Here is a 12,098-nt window from a genome sequence, read left to right as displayed (position 1 = left end):
CTCAAAGCACTTGGGATGAGGAGAGCCTAATAAAATTTTCTCGTTATATATCTAGCTTTTTACAGTATTAAAACTCTGCCTTTAAAAAGCACTTCAAACTGAAACATGGCATACAGGAATTGATGTGGTCAGGGAATACACTTTAACTCTAGATTGAGCTTAAATTTGAATAGCTGTAGTCATGGGGAAAATGTTGGTTTCCATCTATGTCTTAGGATTTAAGTGAATAAAACATTAACCCGTATTATATACTCCCCACTTTTTTGAGTCTGTTGTGAACCAGTAGTGCTAGTATTTGAATAGTTTCTTGAAACATCCACTGGAGTATTCTTGTCACTTAAGCCAGCCTCATGAGTATGGTCTCCGTGTATCCACATTGAACTATTCTGGGAGCCAGCATTGCATTAGAAGGTAGGGCCTGTTAATACTCTGACCAGAAATAACCCCAGCTCTGGCTTGTCTTTATTGCATGATTTTCTTTTGGGCTCTAGAGTGTGACCTCAGGTTATTTGCACACTCTCATGAAGGTCTTCCTATTTTACTTGTCAAAAACCATGATCCTGGTCAACATAAAAGGATGTGGCTGTCTCTAGAATAAAATACCTTGGCATTGATCAAAGAGAAGTTCATTGTGCACACCCCACCTAGGCAGGGATCGGAGCTGTTCAGATCTTGGTTATAACCGTGTGGAATTTTACTGTAAGGAGGGCTGCCTCTCTCCTTGCTCTGTTGATTCCTGATGAGCTGTCTTTGGAAGCAAATGTCTACTTGGAGTTTTTGAGACCATGAACTTGTGTAGCTAGTAGCAGTGAAATAGGTTTATGGGCCTTGCTCTGCCTCCGTGATGGATTTAGCCGCTTACCTGACAGAATGAGAAGGCAGTTGTCTGCAGCTTAGGGCAGCATCCATTCTGTTAGATGGCCTCTTTTTAAGGAGCCTCTTTGGTATGTGCTTAGCTTTTAGTTATTCTCCTGTTGGATGACATTGATTATCTGATGACATATGTGGCATAATCTCTGGCTGACTCCTCCCTGCCACTAATATGTTTCTGAGCCACTTGTCCTTCATATCATATCAGCTGATACGTGACCAAGAAGTATAATCAATTTTAATAATAATGAGACTAATTTTAACTAACATTGGCATAAGTAAAAGCTCACTAAGAAAACAGGTAATACCTTCCAATAAATTACTTTGGGTTATATATAATCTTTTGAGCTCTGTATCAGGCTTAGAAGATCTTTCACTGTGGGAACATTTTTTGGTACCCTGTTACAGTATGTTGACTGTCACGTTCTCTACTGATACATTTCAATGATAAAAATGTACCTTCTGACCAAGAATGAACATCAGTAGCCCAAAGAACTGTGCCAGGGCTCTTCATTATAGCTTCTTTGCTGTTGACTTCGCACGTTGCTGTTTTTAGCACTTGGGCCCTCTGGCCAGTGTGATGTGAAAGGCTGATTTAAGGCTGTGGTACTTCCAAGCTGTCTTTCTTGTCCACTGGGGGGCATCAAAGCAATTGAGATAAAAAGTGGTCATTCGGTTTCTCCAGTAGGCTTAAGAGACAATGGGGAAGATCCTAGTTCAGCCCCTGTGACCATGACCTATGATAGTTGGGTGGGAGGTGGTTAGCCTGTATCTGGTTTATAGAAACAAGTAGCAGATTCAGTAAGTATATCAAGTACCTGTTATTCTTTGTTTATTTTTCAGGTTTGACTCAGAAGGACAAGCCTTAGATGGCGTTTCCATCTCTGATCTAAAGAGTGGAGGAATAGGAGGGAGCAACACAAACTGGAAAACTTTATATGAGGTTAAATCGGAGAACCTGGGCCAAGGTGACAAGGTATCCTACATTCCTAACTTTTCCACAAAAGCATATAAAGTGTGCAGAAGGATGATTTGTGATACCATCTGTCAGACTTAAATTCAGAGCTATGATTCTTTCTTTTAATTGAAGTACAATTGATATTTAATTGAAGTACAATCTTATATGAGTTTCAAGTATACAACACACTGGTTCACCAGTTATGCATCTTATTAAATCCTCACCGCACTAGTGCGGTTACCATCAGCATAGGAAGATGTTACAGAACCATTGACTATATTCTCACTGCTGCGCTTCTATCCGTGTGGCCAGCTTATATGATTGAGATTTTGTGCCCCTTTATCCCCCTCACCCCGCAGTCCCCAGAGCTATGATTCCTCACTGGGACTCTGACCTGAGCATGGTGTGAGGTCCAGAATCAATGCCAGAGTGAAGAAGCTGTGCTCGCTGATGGTAGTATGTGGTGTCCCTTGGGTTGTTAAGAGTGTATCTGACTTAGTTGTTTAGTTGTTTAATTCTTACAGAGATCTTAATGGAGTGGTAATGACCAGGTTATGTATTATAATATGAACTGCCTTTGGGTCCATACTTCTTTTCTGGGATTGTTCCTACAAATTGAAATGCCCACATACCAAGAGGGAGGTTTGTTGCAGTTGGAGCTCATGCTGAGCATTAGGCAGGCTCACTGTTGCCATCAGCCCATTCACATGTACGTTCAGTGGTTGCACAATGTTAATCGCATGGGCTGAGAGTTGCCAGTATTGTCTGGCAAGAATTGGCTCTGGTATTTGACTAAGTTACAGCTTCCCTTTCACTGTATTTAATGACCCTTTCTCCCATCTTGCTGTAAACCTGTATTCTGTCAGCAGTTCAATATTTAAATCATTTATTTCTCCTTTATACTCCCCAAAACAGCAATTCTTGCTTTATTATTTTCATGTTATACAGTCTCATTTCACTGTACTCCCTTACCCATCATTGTCATCACCTGCAACTTACGATGCTATTATTGTACAGCATCTTGTGAACTAAGCATTGGACAAATCTGTGTTGTCCTGTCATAGGAGCAGCACCTCTTTGGATTGTCTTGTCATCCAGTTTCTCTCTTAAATCTAAAGGTAGGAAGAATGTAATAAGAAATCAGGCCTAGAGGTAACCTGTTGGCACTTAAACTTTAAAGTCATGCTTTGGATCTGGACCTTCCCTAGAAATACAGAAAAACCCTTTAGACATTCTTCAAAGAGACTTAAGTTTCTTGAGAGCCTCCAAGATTGAGGACTCTCCTGAGCTTTTTAAACATCCACATTATTGTTTTGCCTTTTTCTGCCTAAGACATCGGGAAGTCCCAGAGGTTGCTGACCTGGCTCTGAAGTCAGAGTACCCCTGAAGAGAACTGCTCACCCCCAAAAATAATTCATCCCATATCCTTCCTGTGAGAGTTAAAAAGCAAAACAAATAATATAAAGCCGCCAAGCATATGACTTCATTCTTACTACATTTCTTTTCAGTGAATTTTGCATTCTTCTCAGTTTGATGACTTTAAACCAGGAGTTGACAAGAGTTGCATGGGCCAAATCCAGTCTGCTGCCTGTTGTAAATGAAATTTTATTGAAATGCAGCCATGCTCTCATTTACATATTATCTGTGGATGCTTATAGCTGCAGAGGAGACTATGACTGAATGGCTCATAAAGCCTGAAATATTTGCCATCTGGCTTTTTAAAGAAGTTTGCTGACCCTTGGCCTAGACAAAGATAAAGTTGAATCTAGGCCCTTTAAATCACTGTGATTGTTTTTAATGTGGGAGCAGTGGTTGCACATAGCCATGCTAGATTTTACTGCCTTATCGCCTGTTTCCTAGGTCTGTTACCTTTGGAGGGTCAGAGAAACAGGAGGAACAGGTCTTTGTCTCCTCACGTCTTTGTCCTTCATATAGTCTATTTCAGTTTTAATTATTTGTATCAATTTAGAATTAACTCTTTTATTGTTAAGGAATAATATGCTTTAAAACTCAGTTAATACTACTTCATATCATATGTTTTGTAATGAGCAATTTCTGAAACTACAGAATGAATTATTTCCTGTAAGCACATTGTGATCTTGAGAATCAGAATTTTTAAACACTTACCACTTATATGTAAGGGCAAGCTTTGGCTGACTCTAAGTCCAGTTCTGAATGTAGGCCTGGTGCTCTGTGTCTCATGTCACTCTTTTCTCCTGAAGGCAGACTATTTTAGCTCTGTGGCAACAGTGGTGTATCTTCGCAAAGAGAACTGTATGTATTTGGCCTGCCCAACTCAGGACTGCAATAAGAAAGTGATTGATCAACAGAATGGATTGTACCGCTGTGAGAAGTGTGACCGTGAATTTCCCAATTTCAAGTACCGAATGATCCTCTCAGTGAGTAGAATGGGTAGATGAGAACCACGCTGTGCTGTTTCTTGAGTCCCCGTGAAGTGCCAGGCACTGTAGAGACAGTAGCAAAGGCAAAACATGATTGCCTGTGGTAGGAAGCCTGCAGATGGGCAAGTGCTGAGGAGCTTCTTATAAAAGTGCAAGTAAGGGGCCTTTCACGCAACTGAGTAGCAGTCTGTGCTCTCCTACTAAACCTTTTCATTCCACTAAGTTGCATTTAGACACCCGGCTGATTTCAGTCTGCTGTGCATGTTGTACAGTTCCGCAGTTGTGGCGCTCGCCTGCTACTGTTACGATGAAATAATTTGAGTGGCATTTCTGGAGACCAGTAATTGTGCTTATACTGCCAGTGCCTATATTTAGTTACTTTTCTTGTGGATAATCTATTCTTCTAGCCTTAGTAGAGCTGACTTTAGAGGAATATGACTGCATGCTGATATGGGATTGTGGCTTTTTTGCATTGTAAGAATTATTTCTTTCTATTTTAAAAACCTTTAATGTCAAGGGTATACTTTAAAAAAAGCTATAATAAATGATAATAAAGGTACAAGAGAATGGGTACTCTCAAATTTTTCTAAAAGGTGATTTGGGCAGTAATATACAGAAGCTCTAAAAATGTGTATAGTTTCAGAGCCAGTAAACCCTTGAAAGGAATTTCTTCTAAAGATATAATCAGAGATTTATAACTGTGTAAAGACGACTATTACTCTGTTGTTTATTTTGAAAACTTCTTCTATATATAACTTCACTGATCTTAATATTCTGCTGGTTAATTCCTTTATTGAATACCCATAGAGTGGCATTAGAATTTGCCATTTTGATAGTTTCCATAGTTAAAATATTTGAAAACTATTTTTAATGAAGACTGCTAAATGACATACATAAATGTTTGGGCCTTATTAATTGAAAATAGCAAATTTTAAATGGTATGTTTTATATAGTCTTGAGGTTTGTACACAGAAAACAGACTGGGAAGATGAATAACAGACTGCTGGCAGTGGTTATTTCTGGTTGATTTTTAATGTCTTTATATTTTTCTGCATTTTCCTTTTTTTTTTCTTTCTGCAGTGAGTACTCTTGTAATAGAAAATTTTTTTTTTTAATCTCCTTAGATAAAAAATGAAGGATACTACCTGTCCTTCTTGAATTCTCATTGCTCCTTAAAATGTTAGTTTTGTAGGAAACTTCTACATTTAAGCATCTTATTTTCTGTAAACAGTATACTTCATTGAACTGTTGAAGTTTGAACTGTTAGTTTGGCAGGAAACTTCCACACTTAAGTGTCTTATTTTCTGTAAACAGTACACTTCATTGAACTGTTGAAGATGAAGAAAATTGTTTTAGATAGTTTATCAGACATTCTGTGAAACCTGACCCACAGCACACTGGCTTCACATGATTCTTGCCCATGAGTCTCCATTATTGTTGTTCTTGCCCCGCATCAGGTGCTCTGATGTGAGCATGTGCTGAACTGTAGATAGGAGCCCCGGTGTATGATACATTCCCTTATATATTTGTGAGTATTTTTAACTTGTCACCTTGTTTTTCATCATAAATTTTGGTATTAAAGCTCTATGTATATGCAGTGAATATATGCAGTCATCACAGTGATACCTTTAAAAAAAAACTTTGCCATCTTATTTCTGCTGAGCCTTACTTTAGAACTGTGTTCTTTGTGATCCACTTTCTCCCTTGACTCTCCCTTATTCAATTTTACATCATGGTCCAATTGGAGACACTTAATTGCTTATTTCTGTTACTGGGTAAATCTGGACAAAGGCCCTTAAGGACTCAGGCTTTTCAATTGGGATGCTCAGCAGTGACTGAGAATCTCATGGAGCTCCTAGTGACTGAAGGATGAACAATTTAAAATGCAGAGAACCTCCCTGGCTCATTGGAGTTCAAAACCTTTAGTCCAAAGGCCATTGCAGCTAGAGGGGAACTAAGCCCGGTGTGCCTGGATTCTGCATCTGAAGGAGGTCTGATTGGGCTCTATCTCCACTGAGATCAGTAATCACACATCCACAGCATATCGTGTTCCTGTTGTGATCCAAACTTACATTAACTTCTTTCTGTGATATTTTTCACATTCTTTGAAAAGAGTATAGCATATACGGTAATAGTGGTTTCTTCCCCTGGGAATTATTTTAATGAGTGGTAAAAGTTAACCTTCCAGTCTACCTGAGTGTGTCTTTCTTTTATTAGTTCTTGAAATAATACAGAGTTGCATTTTTTTAGGTAAATATTGCTGATTTTCAAGAGAATCAGTGGGTCACTTGTTTCCAGGAGTCTGCAGAGGCTATCCTCGGACAAAGCACTGCTTATCTTGGGGAGTTAAAAGAGAAGGTTGGCCACATCTTTTATTATTACTGTAATAGTTGCCATGCTTTAACACTTAGCCACTTTTTACTCTTTAATATTTTTTGGCTTGTTTCTGTTGTGTGTTAACGTTAAGTTTCTTTGATGATATGAGAACTCATCTGAGTCTAATTTTGTTCATCTTGGGTGTGCTGACAGTGAAGTAATGAAATAATATACATAAAAGTACTTTACATACAGCACTTAACATGTATAAACCTCTTATTTTCTACTGTTAGTGTTAGCATACCAGAGTTGATGTGCCTGCAATCACTTGAGATCTAGAAGATACCTTCTGAAATAACTTGAAGTACAGATGTGCCTTTTTAATGTAATAAACACGTTCCTGAAAAGTTGAGTAAAATCGTGGTTTAAATTCACATAAAAAATTCCTGCTATCTCAGGTTGTCAGATGCAGTCCTTATAAAGTAACTTTCTTTCATAAGGTAACTATCCATCTCACTTTTATAAATTTGTATTTTCACATATTAGGTTTATTTAATGCATGGAAGAGATTATTAATTATGCTTAGGAAAAATATTTGCTCAAATAAAACGTGTAAAGATGACCAGTAAAAGCTGTGTTTGTCTGGGCCACACAGATTGGCATCTCTATAGATTGTTTTCCCCACTTCCTCCAAATTGGCTAGAATGCTTTTAAAAGCCACTAAGGAAAAAAAGGATTTGTCATTTGTTGTGGCATATTTTTCTTACTCTTTCCTGTCTTTCATTCTGTCTGTTTGGCTCTGCCTCCCCCTTTTTAAATTGTCCCTAAGATCTCTGAAAATCATTCCAACAAGCCCTTTTACAGAAATAACTGGAATTGACTGTAAAGTATGATGCTCTTTTATATGATTTGCCATGTCCTCTATTTTCATATCAAATTTTAAGGCTCAGAGCATGCTTTCAGGGCTTTTTATGAGCTTATTACATTTGATGGTTTTTATTGCTGGTGAATAAGGACATGTAGAAACTCTTCCCTCAGGATCCGTGATATTTTTGTAGTATGCCACTCCATGCTTTCCCTAATCTTAGAAGAATAATGGCAGATGGTATAATTTTCTGAAAGTTGAACACATTGTTTTATTTACATATCTGAAAGCCCAGAGGACTGACTTGTGTGTGTGTGTGAAGTAATCTTTACACAAAAGAGTTTTGTATAACAAAGCTGTTTTCAGGTTCCATGTAGCTTACAAAGACAATACTTAGCTGATATGAACTATTAATTTTATATAAAGTTATTATAAACTTATTTTATGCATTGTTATATAAAATGCTTTCTCTGGTCTCTCTCTGTTTACCAGACTCTTTTTTTAATAAAGAAGCTTAATCAATTAGTATTTCAGGTATGAGAAATAGGAGAGGACCATATTTTTTAAAACTTGCCCTTTTGCCCACTTTGCCTGTCTTCACTTGCTCACCAAATCGGTAGCTCTAAATACAGAGGCTGAAATAATGTATATGACAACATGAACTTCTTTCTTAGAAACCCTCAATTCTTAATTTATGATTAAGAGGCTGAGCCTTAGATTTATTCTATCACAAACTTCTAAAGTTTAGAACTGTGTTCCCTGAGAGTGTTTCAGTTTTTTTCTTACAATAAAAATATACATAAAATAAAGTTTACTATTTTTAACCATTTCTAAGTGTAAGTTCAGTGGCATTAAGTAGCACATTAACATTGTTGGGCAACCATCACCACCATCCATCTCTAGAGCTTTTTCATCCTCCCAAGCTGAAACTCTGTACTCATTAAACACTAACCACTGTTCCCTCCCTGCCTCCAGCTCCTGCCAACCATCCTCTACTTTCTGTCTCTGAATTTGACTACTTTAGGTAGAGTATTTTAATTTTTAGTAAATGTCACCTGTAGATGTGTCATTCCTAAACCACTGGGGGTGATAATTTTCCCAGAGAGCTTTTTTTCTCAGTCTTTTCAAAGTTCTTACAGATAATTTCAAATGGTCCAATGATTTCCATGCCTAAAGCTTTACATTTGTTTTTTACAGAATGAGCAAGCATTTGAGGAAATTTTCCAGAATGCCAACTTTCGATCTTTCACATTCAAGATCAGGGTCAAACTAGAGACCTATAACGTAAGTAATGTCACCCAGGATCTGGGGGATTACAGGGGACACTGGTGTTCATGACAATATAGTTACCAGTTGATGGCTTACTGTGTGCCTGGCCATGCTGAGCACTCTGTGCTGATTACTCACTGAATCTTTCAGACACTAAGGTACCAATATTACCCCTATTTTCAGGTGAAGAAATGGTTTAGAGAGGTTGTCTTGTCCAGTGTCAGGCATCTAGAGAAAAAATTGTTGTATGGCCTTTTCAGTTAAAATCTTGAGGTTTTTTGTTTGGGTACTAACGAAAGGATGATAATGTGTCTAGTGGACTCACAAGGTTTGGGTTCCAGAGTCAGTATATGAAACAAAGTCCACATGTAGTTAAAGTTATCTTGAAAACTCCTAAAGTTGCCCATAAGATTATAGTTGTATAGTCATAATAAAACAGCATTTATTAAGCTTTATTATCTGCTCGATACTGTTCTGCACCCTTTATGTATATCATCTCACTTGACCGTGGCAGTAATCCTTTATGTATGTATGAACTATTGTTATCCCCATTTTACCAATGAAAATATGTAGGCATAAAAGAATAAGTAACTTAACTAAAATCACATGCCGGCAAGTTGCAGAGCTAAGATTCCAACTCAGGCAATGATACTTCAGAGCTTTGCTCTCAAACATGCTTATAATTAGGACTACTTAGTAATTACCAGACATACTAAAGTGCGTAAGCCCCTGAACTGGACTATGCAGCCTTGCCGGACATCACCCCATTCCGCCTCTAAAAGCACTGTTCAATCCTGATAAACAGGTGAGGAGGGAGGATTCTGAAAACATCTGTGCTTGTTTCAGAGGTTACTAGTTGTTTTATTATTAGACCTTTACCATAATACCTGCTAATAGACATGTTTGTTTTTGTAAACATTAAATGAGATGGGAAGTCAAATGTCAGGTGGAGGGGGTCAGGAAAAGGTTTGAAGGGTCGAGCAGGCCCCTCACGGTTTGGACAGGGCACGTGAAGTGCAGAGAGTTTGCTCCTTGCAGAGCTGAGATGGGACCAAGCCAGGTCTTCCTCCTCTGCCTCTGATGCTGTTTCCTCCACACCACACTCAGCTTTCCAGACCAGCTGTGTGGCTTTAAGGAGGTCACTTACCTTCTCTGAATTCTTTCTCTCTCCATAAAGAGACTAAATGAACTTGATAAGACCTCTAAGGTCTGTCCCACTTGATTCCAGGTTTCTCAGTGTCTGCAAACATGTGGGAAGGACCTCTGTTGAATGGAAGCTTCTGTCCACTCTCCTAGTCGCAGAAATTTGGACTTGGTGCTCACTCATAATTTTTTCTGCACTGAATTACTGAACTCTGAGTCCAGCATGTATTTGTGTTTTCTCCTACTGGGATCGTTGAAACCACTGAAGCAAAGGGGGTTATCACCACTGTTTCATGCCACAGGCTTTCCTTCATTGACAAATGGCTTTTCTGTTCTCAAAGGATGAGTCACGAATTAAGGCCACTGTGATGGATGTGAAGCCCGTGGAGCACAGAGAATATGGCAGAAGGCTGATCATGAACATCAGGAGAAACGCAGTAATGTGAGAAGAGCAATGCCGATTGGATAGAAGTTTGAAGATACAGAACTGAAATGAAATTGATTTCCTCCCACCATGTGTGACAGTTCCACTTGCGCTGCAGAATCGGCTCAGATGGCTGTAGCATAAGTTGTGTCAGAATTAGGGGTTCAGCCAGCAGGCAGTGTGATACCTGTCACTCCCTCTGTCTTCAGGCTTTTGTCCGTTTTATTAAGATTTTGTTATCTTCAAGCAAGAATTATGTCACAAGTAATTGACCTTAAATCTGCAGACAGTGAAGTAAATTATGTAACTAGGGTTTCTGCTTCTTCAGTGGTGACACCTTTGCAACTTGGGTTCCTCCTCGCAAGAGAGCCAAGAAGCAGTTGTGCAGACTTGGGCGTTTTAGTATGAGTATCTTCCTAGAATTCAAAGGCTGTTTCTAGAGGTGCCACATACTTGTTAATGCTTGGAATGGCAATAGGGCAGAATTATTAATCAAAGACACATCTTTTATATCTGAAAATATCCTTCCTTCAGGGTTTAATAGACTGAGTCAGGTGGGTCTGATATTAATCAAAATAGTCTCTTCTGAAGAAGGCTGATAAGCATTGGCTTGTCTGTCCCCTGGAGACATCTAGGCAGCTGCAAAGCACTGCTGTAGTTTTCATTTCCTTTAATGTTGCATTTTGGCTAGTGGGTTCACACTTTTTCTACCTGTACATATTTCTTGCATTGTATGTTTCATTTCTTGACTAAAGCTATGTTAAATAGAAGGGATTTTGAAACAAGAAGTCCTTTGTTTCCCTTGCTTTGTTTTAATAAACAGTATATTCTCTGCTTGTGAATCCTACTTTTCTCTGAATGCAAAGGGTTCTTGTAACTGGAAAGCAATTAATTAGCCTTCATAATAAATGTTCACTTGGGGGAGATGTTAACTCATTAAAAACTTGAAGATTAGTCCAAGGCATGGAGATCATTCTTTCTTATGTCTGCAGCCCTGAAATACATCTTTAGAAGAACGAAAGCACTAAAAACAAAAAGCCATCGTGCCCAAGAATGCTGATGATCTGGTGCTTCGGGATTTTATTGATGTTTACACAGCAGTCTAACACCAACCAGGCTTTGAAATGTATACAGACAGTGAGCTAGTAAGAAAACAGTAATTATGCTACTGGGCTTTTCAGTCAGCAAGAGCATGCTTTCTCAGTGTGTTCCTAATCATATTAATTATCTATCCGGTTTCTGCAACCCACCGCTTGGTGCTTACGGCACATCTCCAAGCATCCAGGCAGTGTTGTAGTCAGCCAGCAGCCATAGGACCTGGCTTTTAATTTGTGCAGGTGTGGTATGTGGAGGCCCTTCATGGAGCTATAGGGTGATGATACCCTGTTTCATCCTTGGCTGTCCTCTTCAGGAAGAACCAGCTCGCTCTAGGCAGAGGCCTCAACAGTTTTTATGGAAGCTCTTTTCTGTCTGACCTTGCTTATAAAGCACTGACTAGAAAATTATGGTCTTCAACACTGTTCTGGATTGACAAATTTGTGGGTTGGCAGTGGTGATCTAGCTTTCAGTCCAGTAACCAGTCTTGTATCTACTGCTCCCAACATTCCCTCCTCTGCCCAGCATGTCCATCTACCCCGTGAAGAGGACTGCCTGGCAGTGTTACCGTGACGTCTCAAGTGCTGTACTGTCACCACCCCTTTCTCAATGACTGGTGAAACAAGTGCATCTACATGGATGCCACGAAATCCACAGGGGGTGCTCGGGAGAGGGCGGCTCTCTTGAGGGAGGATGTTTAGCAGATTTCCCTACTAAAGATCAGATCACTGGTAGAGGAGCATCAGAAATTGGCTC

At 39.1% G+C, this 12,098-nt stretch overlaps 1 protein-coding gene across 2 annotated transcripts in view; it reads left to right on the top strand.

Annotated features, from left to right (window-relative positions):
* Positions 1 to 11,081, top strand: part of RPA1 (replication protein A1) — a 70,202-nt gene extending 59,121 nt beyond the window's left edge. For both annotated transcript variants that reach the window (XM_036906176.2, XM_036906175.2), the window contains 5 exons: positions 1,714 to 1,846; positions 4,051 to 4,227; positions 6,481 to 6,588; positions 8,609 to 8,695; positions 10,165 to 11,081. In XM_036906176.2, coding sequence (XP_036762071.1) covers positions 1,714 to 1,846; positions 4,051 to 4,227; positions 6,481 to 6,588; positions 8,609 to 8,695; positions 10,165 to 10,269 — 610 coding nt within the window. In that variant the 3' untranslated portion in view covers positions 10,270 to 11,081. The remainder of the gene's footprint in view (positions 1 to 1,713; positions 1,847 to 4,050; positions 4,228 to 6,480; positions 6,589 to 8,608; positions 8,696 to 10,164) is intronic.
* The last annotated feature ends 1,017 nt before the right edge of the window (positions 11,082 to 12,098 follow it).

This window comes from Manis pentadactyla, chromosome 4 (genome assembly GCF_030020395.1).
Source record: "Manis pentadactyla isolate mManPen7 chromosome 4, mManPen7.hap1, whole genome shotgun sequence".
Lineage (NCBI taxonomy): Eukaryota > Metazoa > Chordata > Mammalia > Pholidota > Manidae > Manis > Manis pentadactyla.
This window is presented reverse-complemented; position numbering and strand designations above follow the sequence as displayed.